Raw genomic sequence first — 15,757 nt, forward strand, 5'->3', positions numbered from 1 at the left:
AGAATCCATAAGGAACTTAAACAAAAAACAACCCCATTAAAAAGGAGGCAAAGGACATGAACAGTCACTTTTCAAAAAAAGACATGTGCACAGCCAACATGCATATAAAAAATGCTTAACATCACTAATCATTTGAGAAATACAAATCAAAACCACAATGAGATACCATCTCACAACAGTCAGAATGGGTATTATCAAAAAGTCACAAAATAACAAACTAGAGGTTGTGGGAAAAAGGGAATACTTATATACTGCTGGTAGGAATGTAAATTAGTTCAGACATTGTAGAATGCAGCTTGGCAATTTCCTAAAGAACTTAAATCAGAACTACCATTAGACTCAGCAATCCCATTACTGCATATATACCCAAAGGATTATAAATCATTCTACCATAAAGACATGTGTGTGTGTTCATTACGGCACTATTCACAATAGCAAAGGCATGAACTCAACCCAAATTCCCATCAACAGTAGATTAAATAAAGAAAATAAGGCAGGCCAGGCACAGTGGCTCATGCCTGTAATCCCAACCAACACTTTGGGAGGCTGAGGCAGGTGAATCACCTGAGGTCAGGAGTTCGAGACCAGCCTGGCCAACATGGTAAAACCCTGTCTTTACTAAAAATACAAATATTAGCCAGGCATGGTGGTATGTGCCTATAGTCCCAGCTACTAGGGAAGCTGAGGCAGGAGAATCGCTTGAACCTGAGAGGCAGAGGTTGCAGTGAGCTGAGACTGCGCCATCGCACTCCAGCCTGGGTGACAGAGAGAGACTCCAGGAGAGACTTCCGTGGACATGGCTCCCAGTGGGCCAGCGGCGGAACCCGAGTACCCTAAAGGTATCCGGGCCATGCTGCTGGGGCCTCCCGGGGTGGGTAAAGGCACCCAGGCACCCAAATTGGCTGAAAACTTTTGTGTCTGCCATTTGGCTACTGGGGACATGCTGAGGGCCATGGTGGCTTCTGGCTCAGAGCTGGGAAAAAAGCTGAAGGCAACTATGGATGCTGGGAAACTGATGAGTGATGAAATGGTAGTGGAGCTCATTGAGAAGAATTTGGAGACCCCTTTATGCAAAAATGGTTTTCTTCTGGATGGCTTCCCTCAGACCATGAGGCAGGCAGAAATGCTTGATGACCTCATGGAGAAAAGGAAAGAGAGGCTTGATTCTGTGATTGAATTCAGCATCCCAGACTCTCTGCTGATCCAAAGAATCACAGGAAGGCTGATTCACCCCAAGAACGGCCGTTCTTACCATGAGGAGTTCAATCCCCCAAAGGAGCCCATGAAAGATGACATCACTGGGGAACCCTTGATTCATCGATCATATGATAATGAGGAGGCCTTGAAAATCTGCCTGCAGGCTTACCACACTCAAACCACCCCACTCATAGAGTACTATAGGAAACGGGGGATCCACTCTGCCATCGATGCATACCAGACTCCTGACGTCATGTTTGCCTGCATCCTAGCAGCCTTCTCCAAAGCCACATCCTAGTATCAGAAGGCCAGGTGAGACTGCACCACTGCTCATCACCCTGCGGCATTATCCCTGCTCTTAGGTGCTGGGCAGAAGGGAAGGGTGGTCAGGGAGGGCTGGTGAGGGGCTCAAAAAGAATACTTGGAAGAACAAAAGTGTTACTGTAGTGAGGCAGTTTCTTTTATACATAAGTAGGAGTTTTTAAAGGGTAAGGGAAAAATTAATTTTTTAAAAAACACCATGCTTGGAGGGTGGGGGTAGAAATAGAGAGATACAATATTATTTATAAGGAATCGGGTTCTCATTTACTCTGGACTGGTGACAATATTTTTTAAAGCCAGTGCTCTAAGACCTCAGCTTTTATCTCAGAACCCCATGGGTTCCAGACCAAGAGTACAGAAAATCAAATTATTGTCCGGTCTGTCCTATAGCTTGGAACAGGGAGACTTTGACTACTGACCCTGGTTTCACACACTATAAGATCAAAAAACCATCTCCACATTTGAAAGAGATATAAGGTGCCTTCATGGTGATGGTGGATCAACAAATCAAGCTTACTGGAATCAAGGGAAGGGGAAAGAGAATGGAATGGAATGGAAAGGGAGGCTGACTCCCTTCCCCTGACCTACCACTGATTCACCAGGCTACCTACTCTCATGAGTAACCTCTCCCAGCTACCCAGTACATGCCACAATCCTATGTTCTTGCCTTCTTTTATCCGCAGTGTGTGAAGGGACACTTTTAAATAAATGAGCAAAGGTCCCAAGCTATATCATCCAAAGATTGTCCTTTCCATTCTCAAATCCTGTGACTGGGATCACTCAGCAGCACTGTGATGTATTATTTTCAATGAGGTGTCTTTCTTAACTGATTATATGCTGCCTTCTTTGGCCCTAAGTCAATGAAATATGTTAAAATTTGGAAAAAAAAAAAAAAAGAAGAAGAAAAAGAAAATGGAGTGCATATATACCACGAATACTATGCAATCATAAAAAAGAACAAGAACATGTTCTTTACAGCAACACAGATGGAGCCAGAAGCCATTAACTTAAGTCAATGAAAACTGCAGAAAACCAAATAGTGCTTACTCTCCCTTATAACTGGGAGCTAAACGTTGGGGACATATGGACACAAAGAAGAGAAAAACAGACACTGGCCTACTTGAGGGTGGAGGGTGGGAGGAGCGTAAGGACTGAAAAATTACTATCAGGGACTATGCTTATTACCTCAGTGATGAAATAATCTGTACATCAAAACCCTGAGACACACAATTTACCTACATAACAAACTTGTACATGTACCCCTGAGCCTAAAAGTCAAAAAAAGAACAAATATTCTATGAAAAAAGTCATTTAAAAATTGTGAAATCTGACTTAATTACCACAGTTAAGAAAGCCAAACTGCAGAATAAACAGACTCCAGTGACAGAAAACTGCAGTAATCTCAAATTTCAATTCAATGCAATGTCCTCCCAGAAATTCAGGGAGGAAGCAAAATATTCCTGTTGGGCAAATATCTTCAGAGGCACAACTGCTTAGACAGAAACAGACCTTCACAACTTAAATTAACAGGTATAAGAGATAACCAAGTAATCAAAATTCATTATCAAGATTATTTCCGTAATAAACATAGAACAATCTAACATTGACCTCCGAAGACTGAACTGAGTTTGTCTAACACCAAGTGAAAGGAGCTTAATATGAAAGAAGACAATGGCAAATCTGGTTTGCACAATTTTTTTTCAAAAATGTTTTGGTTTGGACATAAATAAGATGGTCCCTTTGAATGTATGTAGTTTCCATTGATTTGCTTCACATTCGGATTATAAAATGTTTTAGCCCCTTTGTGTTGCTGCAACATAATATTAGGATTGGGTTACCTCTAATGAGCACAGATTTTATTTCTTATAGTTCTGGAGATGGGGAAGTCTAAGATGGAAGGGGCTGCATCTGGAAAAGGCCTTCTTGCTGCATCATCCCACGACAGAAGCACAATAGGCCAAGGGAGAACAAGAGAGACAGAGGGAAGGAAGCCAGACTCACTCTTTTATCAGGAACCCACTCCTGAAACACTGGCATTAATCCATTAATGAGGGCAGAGCCCTCATGACCTAATCACCTCTTAAAAGATGCCATTTCTCAATACCGTTGCATTGGGGATTAAATTTCCCACACATCAACTTTGGGGAAAGCACATACCACAGCATATAAAAGAAAAAGATGTGATTTTATGATAAAATGTTGAATATAAGAATTTGCGGCTGGGCGCAGTGTCTCATGTCTATAATCCCAACACTGTGGGAGGCGAAGGAAGGTGGATGGCTTAAGCCCAGGAGCTCAGGACCAGCCTGGGTAATGTGGTGAAACCTTGTCTCTGTGAAAAATACAAAAATCAGACAGACATATGGTGCACACCTGTAGCTGCAGTTATTTGGGAGGCTAAACAGGAGAATCTTGTGAGCCCAGGAGGCAGAGGATGCAGTCCTGAGATCATGCTATTGCACTCCAGCCTGGGTGACAAAATAAGACTCTGCCTCGTGAAAAATAAAACTTAGATTAGATGGGGAAGGAAAGGCTGAATAATGATAAAGAACACTATTTTATACTCCACTGGTAGAAGAGCAGGGTACAAATGATAACTGATAAATATAATCTTATTTGATTTCAAGCAGCTTCTGAATCAGACATTAAAATAGTTTCCATAAACATTACTTTCTTATTGTCACTAACATCACCACTGCCTTGAACACGCAATTAAAAAAAAAAAAAACTTCAGCCTAAAATAATTTCAGAAGACAGGATGTTTTTAATAGACTGTCCACAACTTGGAGTTCCTTCTGCAGATCTTATAATCATGATTTATTTACCTTTAGGTGTAATGAAACATTTTCTTTTCAAGTTTGGTATGTTTCACTTAGAGATCCCTTCCAAATCTGCCATTCTTTAGGACTTGCCGTTGAAGCCTTCAGTGTAACTGCCTACAACTGTGTAAGTCTGTGTAGTCCAGAGTGTTACTAACTAGCCAGACAAACTGGGGCAAGTCGCCTGACTTCATCACACCTGCATTTCCTTAACACATACTAGAACAAGATTAAACTTTTCCCTAAGGATCCTTTCTAGCTTATTTGTCCTCAAGTCTTCTTTTTTTGAGGTGGAGTCTCATTCTGTCACCTGGGCTGGACTGTGGTGACACGATCTTGGCTCACTACAACCTCTGCCTCCTGGGTTCAAGTGATTCTCCTGCCTCAGCCTCCTGAGTAGCTGGGATTACAGGTGCCTTCCATCATGCCCCACTAATTTTTGTATTTTTAGAAGAGACGAGATTTCACGATATTGGTCAGGCTGGTCTCAACCTCCTGACCTCAGTTGATTCACCCATCTCCACACCCCAAAGTGCTGGGATTACAGTCGTGAGGCACCATGCCCAGCCTTTTCCTCAAGTTTTAACAGTTTATCATTTTATCACTTTATACTGCCATAGAAGGGAACAGATTTTCATAGAAACTAAACATAATTTTTAAAAAACACAACATTGTCTTAATATATACATGTAATTTTAAAATCATTTTCCTCTTACTCTTCAGGGATGCAGTAACTTCAACAAACAAAGTTATATCAAATTCTGAATCAAAGGAATTGGCAGAAGTTCAGATTATGAGCTAAATGCCTCAACATTGACAGAAACGTAGACAAATTGTACATTCATGCTGTCACATGGTCTGACTAATTTCCAAAATTTCTTGGTTGGGGAAGTAAAGAGAATTTTCTACAGTACCACCCTGCGGAGGCAGAAATAACAGCTCTCCAATGCTGTTCTACAGGTAGTGAGCTATGCAACTCTCTTGATAAAGCAGCATTTGAATGGCAAAATAAACGGACCCCAAATACAGTAAGGCCAATGCAAAGGTAAAATGCCAGAGCACGGCAATTTGACTCTTCTTTTTTGTGAGATAGAGTCTCACTCTGTTGCCCAGGAGGCTGGAGTGCAGTGGCACAATCTTGGCTCATTGCAACCTCGGCCTCACAGGTTCAAGCGATTCTCCTGCCTCAGCCTCTTGAGTAGCTGAGATTATATAGATACCCACCACCACACCTGGTTAATTGTTTTGTATTTTTACTAGAGACAGGGTTTCACCATCTTGGCCAGGCTGGTTTTGAACTCCTGACCTCAAGTGATCCACCTGCCCCGGCCTCCCAAAGTGATAGGGTTACAGACATCAGCCACAGCACCCCGCCTTGACTCTCCTTTTAAATTTATGTTTTCCACTCAAAATGCATGCCTTTTATTTGATATCTGAAAACATAATCTTCACAAATGCAGATTTGTGATTGAAAAGATACATACAGGCCAGGCATGGTGGCTCATGACTGTAATCCAAGCATGGGAGGCAGATCACTTGAGGTCAGGAGTTCAAGACTAGCCTGGCCAACATGGTGAAACCTGTCTCTACTAAAAATACCAAAATTAGCTGGGTGTGGTGGCATGTGCCTGTAATCCCAACTACTCGGGAGGCTGAAGTAGGAGAATCACTTGAACCTGAGAGGCAGAGGTTGCAGTGAGTCAAGATCACACCACTGCCTTCCAGCCTGGGTGACAGAGTGAGACTGTCTCAAAAAAGAAAAAAAAGAAAGAAAAAGAAAAACTACATGCGTATAAACACATAAAGATTTACTTTTACACTTCTTTGGTTTAATGTGCTGCTATAAAAGAAAAATGAATGCTGACCTAATTATTTTATATGCCAAAGTTACTGAAAGAGATGGATAAAAGGCAAATTATTTCTAAGTCAATGTCCTTCATCAGAAAGTGAATGTAGTCCAGCACTATTTCTACTCAGATGCCAAAACCAGCCGGGCCAACATGGTGAAACCCCAGCTCTACTAAAACTGCAAAAAATTAAGCCAGTGGTGCATGCCTGTAGCCCCAGTTACTTGGGAGGCTGAGATGGGAGAATCACTTGAACTCGGGAGGTAGAGGTTTCAGTGAGCCGAAATCACACCAGTGCACTCTAGTGTGGATGAGAGAGCGAGACCCCCATCTCAAAAACAAACAAAAAAAGAAGGCTGAAGCTTTAACAACAGACACTTAAACTGCTTTCCATAATGTAAAAAAATGTATTATGTGTATTTCCTTAAATAAAGGTCTTCCCCATCATTGTCTTAACATTGAGTAGACTGAGGAGGAGCAGCAAAAGGAGGAATTGGCCTTGCTGTCTCACGGATAACAGAGGCAGAAGAAAACCCATATATAAGCGAACCTGTACAGTTCAAAGCAGTTGTTCAAGGGTCAACCGTACTATTCAATTTATTAATTGTTCTAGCTGTGACCAGTGGGCTCCCTTTAGATTAGCTTCTGTGTCCTTTTGACATGCCTCATTTCTTTTTCCTTTTCTCCCTTGTTGAATACTACCTCACTTTCTGGCACTACAAGATGTTCCAGGCTCATCATTTTTCCTGCTCCAGCTGCCCCAATCCTAAAACCAGGCATCTATCCAAGGAGCTCTGTTTCCTATTATTGAAGAATGATATTTAAAAAACAAAATCTGGTATTAGACATGCTTGTTGCTACTGAGGTGTAAATGCTTCTAGGTCCTCTCAGTGGACAGAGCTATGAAATGTATAAAACCTAAGGAATAATATTTGTATTTCCAAGAAGCATCAATAGAGTGACCTAAACTTAGTGAGGTGGCCGTCAGAAATATTCTTAGTTCTTGAAATTAATAAAATGTTCCTCATTAGTTTTTTTTTAAACTTTGTAATAAGGGAATATTAATTAGGATATAGGCTAAACTGCTGTAACAAAGACATCAAAAAGTACACTTGAGCAAGACAGAATTTTGTTTCTGTTTCATTTATAAATTCAACAGTGCTATAGTTTGAATGTGTCCTCTAAAGGTTTACGTGTTGGCAACTTGGTGCCTGATGCAATAGTGGTGGGAGGTAGGGGCTCTACCCTCAGCAATGGATTAATGCTGCTACCATGGGAATGGGTTAATTACCGTGGAAATGGCTTCGTTGTCAAAGCAAGCTCTCTCTTGCGTGTACTGCTTTTGCCTTCTACCCTTCTGCCAGGGGATGACCCTCATCACATGCTGGCACCATGCTCTGGGGCTTCCCAATCTCCAGAACTATAAGAATTAAATTTCTTTTCTTTATAAATTACCCAGTCTGTGGCATCTTGTTATCACTGCAGAAAATAGACTAAAACAATGAGTGGCTGAGAACTGCTTTAAAAGGGCTCGGGACCTTCAAAACACCTATGGTCTAAGCTGGCAGCCCAGTTTTCCTGATTTCTCAGCCAACAGGAAAGGACAAAGTGCCAGGAGAGCACACATTCCTTTTTTAGGGTATGACCCAGAAGTGGTACATATCACTTCATCCACATCCTACTGTTCACAACTTAGTCACCTGGCCTCTCCTATCTGCAAAGGAGGACAAGAAGTCATGTGCCTGGATAACATTCAGGAGGTTCTATTACAAAAATAAAGAAGGGGCCTGGGTATGGTGGCTCGTGCCTGTAATCCCAGCACTTTGAGAAGCCAAGGCAGGTGGATCACCTGAGATCAGGAGTTCAAGACCAGCCTGGCCAATATGGTGAAAGCCTATCTCTACTAAAAATACAAAATTAGCTGGGCATGGTTGTGCATGTCTGTAATCCTAGCTACTCAGGAGGGTGAGGCATGAGAATTACTTGAACCAGGGAGGCAGAAGTTGCAGTGAGCCAATTGCACCGCTGCACTCCAGCTTGGGTGACAAGAGTGAAACTCCATCTCAAAAAAAAAAAAAAAAAAAATTATTAAATAATCATGAAATTAGAAAATTACCACTTGGCAATACACAATGCTAACTTACACAGAGAAGATACATCAATAAATAATAAAATCAGGCTGGGCACAGTGGCTCCCACCTGTACTCCCAGCACTTTGGGAGGCCAAGGCAGGAGAACTGCTGGAGTTCAGGAGTTCGAGACCAGCCTGGACAACATAGGGAGTCCCCCCACCCATTTCACAAATTAAAAAACTATCCAGGCACAGCAGCATGCACCTGTAACCCTAACTAGTGGTAAGTCTGAGGGCTGAGACAGGAGATGAAGGCTGCAGAGAGCAACGATGGCACCACAGCACTCCAACCTGGGCAACAGAGTAAGATCCTGCTCTAAGAAGAAATAAATGAATAAATACATACATTTTTTAAAATGCTAAAACCTCCTCATTAGTATAGTGGAAAGTAAAAAAATAAATTAAAAAAAATTTTAAAACAAAAGAATAAATGGTAAAACCAGTAGGTGAAAGTTGGATGACAAACAGGATGGGTTCAAAATAACTCCCTGTGTTAGTCTGCATTGTGTTGCTATAAAGAAGTAGTAATATTCCTAAGGCTTGGTAATTTATAAAGAAAAGATGTTAATTTGGCTCACAGCTCTTCAGTCTGTACAAGCATGGTACTTTGGCTTCTGATGAAGCCTTAGGAAGCTTCTTTTAATCATGGCAAAAGGGAAGGGAAGCAAGTGGATCACATGGCAAGAAAGGAAGCAAAAGAGAAGCCAGGCTCTCTCAAACAAGCTCTCACATAAGCTAACAGAGGGAGAAGTCACTTAGTACTGTGGGGAGGGCACTAGAACATTCATGAGTGGTCTGCTCCCTATGACCCCAACACCTCCCACCAGACCCCATCTCCAACAATGGGAATCACATTTCAACAAGATATTTGGAGGGGACAAATACTCAAACTATATCACTCCCTGAAAATGTTTATTAATTACAATGGGAAAAGAGTAACTTTACTTGGGGATAAATCTCATGAGCTTACTGAATGATCAAATAATATTCCCAGTGACAGGATAAGTGAACATCATGTGCCACCTGAGGGGAGAAGAGTGCAACAACGTTTCTGTAATATTCAGCCAAAATTGTATGACCTGAATTAAATCATGAGGAAACATCAGACAAACTCAAACTGAAGGGCAGTTTCCAAAGCAACTAGCCAATAATCTTCAAAAACACCAAACCCATCAAGGTCAAAAAAGGACTAGGAATTGTTCTGGAATAAAGGAGTCTGAAAGGACACGACAGTGAAATGCTGTGCTCGGATCCCTGTGCTACAAAGGATGCCATGAGGACAAGTTGATAAAGCCTAAACAGGCTCTCATAGTGAAGGATATATGAGAATTCTTTGTGCTGTTCTTATGACTTTTACACAGGTTTGAAATTTTTATTAAAAAAAAAATAAACTTTTGGCCAGGCATGGCAGCTCATTCCTGTAATCCCAGCACTTTGGGAGGCAGAGGCAGGCAGATCACTGGAGGCCAGGAGTTCGAGGCCCGCCTGGCCAACATGGTGAAACCGTGGTATCTACTAAAAATACAAAAATTAGCTGGGCATGGTGGCACACGCCTGTAATCCTGGCTACGTGGAAGGCTGAGGCATAATAATTGCTTGAACCTGGGAGACAGAGATTGCAGTGAACTGAGACCGTGCCACTGCACTCCACCCTGGGCAACAAAGCAAGACTCTGTGTCAAAAAATAAAGTTAAAAATCATTTTCATTATTACTTTAGTCTGAATGTGTCCTCCAAAATATGTATGTTGAAACTTAATGGCCAATATGAAACTATTAGGAGGTAGGATGTTTAGGAAATAAAATTAAGTCCTGAGGGAAGAGCCCTCATAAGCAGGACTAGGGCCCTTATAAAATAGTGCAGAGGGATGGGTTCACTCTCTTCCACTCTTCCGTCAAATGAGAAAACCTAGACAGTGAATCACATGGTGAGAAATAATAAACAAATTATTTGAGTAGACAGTGCCATCCACGAGCAACGAGGCTTTATCAGACACCGAGCCTGCCAGCACCTTCATCTTAGATTTTCCAGCCTTCAGAACTGTGAGAAAATATTTCAATTCTTTATAAATTACCTAGTCTCAGGTATCTTGTTGTAGAGACTAAGACATTGATGTTATAAAATCCTACATCTATTGTAAGATTTTCCATTTTTCTTGGTAATAAATTTGCATCACGGATAGTTTATGAGAAAACGTGTAAAAGAGACTAAATGTTATTGACTCATTGGATAGGAATAAACTTTAGCATTAAATGAAGAACAGTACCTGAATATGGATTAATCTTACATGTCGTTAGTTCATTAGTGAATATTTTTGCAACATGATGAATTTTATTTCTTTATACAACCCATACCTATGAAGCTGCATATCTTTATTTATTAATTATATTGTCTCTGTTAATGCTCACCATAAACCTGTAAGTGCTATTATTATTATTACTTTGAGATGGAGTCTTGCTCTTGTCACCCAGGCTGGAGTGCAGTGGCACGATCTTGGCTCACTGCAACCTACGCCTCCTGGGTTCAAGCGATTCTCCTGCCTCAGCCTCCTGAGCTGGTATTACAAGTGCCCACCATCATGCCCAGCTAATTTTTGTATTTTTAGTAGAGATGGGGTTTCGCCATGTTGGCCAGGCTGGTCTCAAATTCCAGACCTCGTGATCCACCCATGTCGGCCTGCCAAAGTGCTGGGATGATAGGAGTGAGTCGCCAGCCTAAGTGCTACTATTATTAACCTGTCTTACAGGTGATGAAAATGAGATTTTAAATACTGAGTTCACAGAGCTGCTAAGTCACAGGGCTCAGCTTTGGAACCAATAAATTAAATTATAGAACTTATTCTTTAAACATTAACAAATTATTTGAGTAAAAAATAAGCCATCTCATTCTTTTATTGATAACAAACATGTATGCTTATTGATAGCACTAGAGAGTTGGAAGAAACACACAAATTGCCACGTTAATTCCTACCTGTGTCTGCCTCATTGCCCGTTCCACTCGACGCGTACTTCCTCTCTCAAGTTTTGTCCGGAGGATCAAGGCTGATGTCTGAATGGCCCAGAACTTTGGTTGTGAAAGCAAACACTGATAGAAGGGGGAGGAAAGAAAAAAAAAAACAGAGAAAAGAGATAAACTAGGTGATCCCATTCTGAATAGGACAAAACTAATTCTTCCAAAAATATCAGGGTACACTTAAACACAGATTTGAAAATCTTCCCAGTACAAAGATTAAAAGTTCTCTTCCTCTTTTTCTCAATTTGTATTATAGAAATCATTCTAAAACATATGAGAATGCTTTCTAGCATTCATTAGGGTAGGGAGTCTCCAATTTTAATGAAAATGCATTCCTAGAGGGGGCCTCTTAACAAAAACTGGCCTATGTCAAAACCAAATATGCACGTACTGAAACATACTGAAACCTAACCCCAGAAAAAGCTGTGACCACCATCACTCAGAGAATATAGTAGAAACCATCCAATATGATCACAAATGTAGTGGGAAACAAAGTGAAAGTACTGCATAAGTGAAAACAAGGACAAAATGCAATATGATAAACAGGGTCTGCTTGGTATAATCAGCACAATTTAAACTCTCTTTGATGACAACATGGAATTTGATATTGTCTCTGGGTGATCATTCACAACAATTACTTTCAGTAAAGATTACTACAAATAAAGGAGAAAGACCTGTTTATTTATCTGGAAGTTGATGCCATCCTTGGTCCTTCTCTTCTTTCAAAAAGTCAGGTGGAAAACATCTTAGAGTACAATTACTGAAAAATCTCACTACTCATTAGGGGCACCTGGGAAGCTTGGTTTTTAAAGGTACATCAGATCTCTGAGAGCAGGATCTGGGCGTCAGCTTAGGTGGCTGTTTTATTTTTGAGACAGAGTCTCACTCTGCCACCGAGGCTCGAGTGCGGTGGCATGATCGCAGCAAGCTACAGCTTCGACTTCCGGGGCTCATGCAATCCTCCCACCTCAGCTACCAAAGTAGCTTGGACCACAGGCCTGCACCACCATGCCTGGCTAATTTATTTTATTTTTGTAGAGGCAGGATCTCCCTATGTTGCCCAGGCTGACATCAGTGTTTTTTAAAATATCCCTCAGGTAATTCTCAAGTGTAGCCAACTTTAAGAATTATTAGGCTAAGATAAAATAAGCATTTGCCTTTTAGCAAACTCATTCATAACTCCAAACTCTCATTAAAGGTTAGCAAGAAGTCCTTCGGCCTATAACTCCTTACAGTTCAGTTCACTCATTTGTATTACCTGCCTGACTCCTACAGACATTTGAATTTTTTTTTATTTTATTTTTTACTTTTTGAGATGGAGTTTCGCTGCTGTTACCCAGACTGGAGTGCAGTGGCACGATCTCGGCTTGCCGCAACCTCCGCCTTCTGGGTTCAGGCAATTCTCCTGCCTCAGCCTCCCAAGTAGCTGGGACTACAGGTGCGCACCACCACGCCCTGCTAATTTTTGTATTTTTTTTAGTAGAGACGGGGTTTCACCTTGTTGACCAGGATGGTCTCGATCTCTTGACCTTGTGATCCACCTGCCTCAGCCTCCCAAAGTGCTGAGATTATAGGCGTGAGCCACTGCGCCTGGCCGACATTTGAATTTTTAACCTCTAATCTAGACCAACCTCCTTACAATTAAGAGGAAAATGAAGCACCAACAGGTTAAATCACCTGCTCAATGTCACACCTTTATTAATGGCAAAAGCTGGTACTAACCCTTAGCATCCTAAGCCTCAGAACACCTTTATGTTATTTTATAACATTCTATCCAAATAAACTTGTGTCATTTAAATACCTAAATTAAGATATGATTACTTCCTGGACATGGATAACACTATCAAGGAAACATTAGAAAGTAGAGTAATGTAAAAAGAGGACTCAGTAAAGACCCTTGGAGATGGCGAAGGAAGAGGAGTACACAAAGAATACATGAATAAGAGAGGAGATTCAAAAGAATGGAACCGGCCAGGCACAGTGGCTCACGCCTGTAATCCCAGCACTTTGGGAGGCTAAGGCGGGTGGTTCACAAGGTCAAGAGATCAAGACCATCCTGGCCAACATGGTGAAACCCGTCTCCACTAAAAATACAAAAATTAGCTGGGCATTGTAGCATGTGCCTATAGTCCCAGCTACTTGGGAGGCTGAGACAGGAGAACTGCTTGAACCCAGGAGGCGGAGGTTGCAGTGAGCTGAGACCATGTCACTGCATTCCAGCCTGGTGCCTGGCAACAGAGCGAGACTCTTGTCTCAAAAAAAAAAAAAAAAGAATGGAACCTTAGTGAAATTCGTTTATTAATTCACTTGCGTACCAACTCCCTACATGGCAGTGTGTACTAGGCCCTAAGGACAGAATAACAAAACAGACAGGGTCCCTGCCCCCATAAAACATACATTCTAATCTTATTCTTCTATAACTGACTTTGCAAATTAAGTATTTTTATCCCCTTGAAATACGATTTATAAGATTAATGTATAACCTTATCTATTTGGCCTCCATTAACTTAAATCTACAAAAAGAATGAATTTACCAACATAAATAGGTGCATATGGTCTGATAAAACTATGAATGACAAAAGAGAAGACATTAAAAAACTAATTCTTTAAAATGTGTAACACTACTTGTCAGATTTTATTATAAAATGTGATCTCAAGAATTTTCAGGCAAGGCATGTGGCTCAGGCCTGTAATCCAGCAGTTTGGGAGGCTGAGGCAGGTAGATCATCTGAGGTCAGGTGTTCAAGACCAGCCTGGCCAATGGGATGAAATCGGATCTGTACTAAAAATACACAAAATTAGCCGGGCATGGTTGCAGGTGCCTGTAATCCCAACTACTCAGGAGGCTGAGGCAGGAGAATTGCTTGAGTCTGGGAGGTGGGGGTTGCAGTGAGCCAAGATCGCACCACTGCAATCCAGTCTGAGGAACAAGAGCGTAACTCCATCTCAAAAAAATAATAATAATAATTTTCAAAGGAAAGAACTTTTCTCAGGTAAACGTGCAAAACTGATTTCACTACCCACAATGGGTCGCATCACTGCCTTCTTTTTCTTTTCACCTTAGTAAAGGGATTATCATCTGTAATCCCATGATAACAGAATGGAAGAGTACTGAGGAAAGTGCTCTGTAAAACAGTGAGAAAAGTCTGTGGAGTCAAAGATAAAGAGGCATCCCAGCCCCACCAAGTGACCTGGGGAAGTTACTTGACCTCCCTGGTGTCTTGCTTTCCTCCTCTCTAAAATTAGAGTAGCAATTCCCATCTCTCACAGAGTTGTGAACACTGAGTAAGTATAAGTAAGTAAAGCTTAATGACGCCTATGAGAGTACCCACTGAAGAGCTCATCTGGCCCCTCCAGGAGATCTCCTCCTCCAGTGTTTACACTCACCCTTGATCTGGCATGGGCATGGGCAACGGTGCTCACCTTCCACCTACTCTAATCATTCTGCCAGCAACAATGGTGTGGTGCACAGACCAGCTGAGCCCATGGGCGTGTCAGAGTTAAAACCCACCTTTAAAAAGGTTATCCCAAAGGCTTGCACAGCAAAGGGATGAAATATCTTCCTCAGATAAATGACAAAGTTACACTGTTTTCTATACTGGTATGAGAACACAAGCCTTGCCTAAGATTTCTATTTGACGGTCAACCAAAACATTCTCACTAAACACTCAAAGATACAATCTGACAGACATTTCAAAAGCTTTAAAGAAGGAACCAACTGGATAATGGCATCACTAGCATCACTGAAGAATGTAATGATGTCTATTTGGCTGGGAGATATAGACTGGAGAAAGTCTTTCTGAAAGGAATTGCATACAGGCTATATTTAATATATTTTATAAAACACTGCTGCCCATGAGGTAAGAAATGATCACAATATGGGACACTGGGTAAATAAGAAGAAAACTAAACAGGAAATATGTTGATTTGTGGCGCTCTATTGACTTACAAGAAAACGGCACTTTAAAACAATTTCAGCAATCAAATGCAATGGAGAGAACACCAATCTAACCTACCTAAGCAGCAGGCCAACCCCAGCTAGTGAGAGGTCAAGCCATAATCTATACATACATCTGGACAGAGTTAATTCGTAGTTTTCACCATGCCCCCAAATAGGGAGTTACTGCTCTGAATTCCATTCCATTTAGAACTTGAGAAGTGATCACCCCAATACCTACATGGCTGTTTCTGCCTCATTTAGGTCTTGGCCTAAATGCCACTTTGTCAGGGAGCCTTCTCAACCACTGCATCTAAGTGACTCCATCTCTATTCACTTTGTCAGGGAGCCTTCTCCACCACCACATCTAAGCAACTCCATCTCTACCCAGTGATTCTCTATCACTGCATCTAGTTTGGTTCCTCCAGGGCAGAAGTTCCAGCTATTTGATTCCCAGTACCTTACATACTGTCTGGTAGACTGCAAGAAAGGGA

The 15,757-nt window shown here is 41.4% G+C and overlaps 1 protein-coding gene and 1 pseudogene across 5 annotated transcripts in view; one reads left to right on the forward strand and one right to left on the reverse strand.

Moving 5' to 3' along the window:
- Positions 1-15,757, reverse strand: part of TTC27 (tetratricopeptide repeat domain 27) — a 198,691-nt gene that overhangs the window by 112,295 nt on the left and 70,639 nt on the right. For all 4 annotated transcript variants that reach the window (XM_078349511.1, XM_035272835.3, XM_078349512.1 and 1 more), the window contains one exon: positions 11,285-11,398. In XM_078349511.1, the coding sequence (XP_078205637.1) occupies positions 11,285-11,398 (114 nt within the window). The remainder of the gene's footprint in view (positions 1-11,284; positions 11,399-15,757) is intronic.
- On the forward strand, positions 780-2,398 carry LOC103791737 (adenylate kinase 2, mitochondrial pseudogene; annotated as a pseudogene). Its single transcript, XR_013526673.1, has one exon. The product of XR_013526673.1 is annotated as an adenylate kinase 2, mitochondrial pseudogene (transcript).

This window comes from Callithrix jacchus, chromosome 14 (assembly GCF_049354715.1).
Source record: "Callithrix jacchus isolate 240 chromosome 14, calJac240_pri, whole genome shotgun sequence".
In the NCBI taxonomy this organism is placed as follows: domain Eukaryota; kingdom Metazoa; phylum Chordata; class Mammalia; order Primates; family Cebidae; genus Callithrix; species Callithrix jacchus.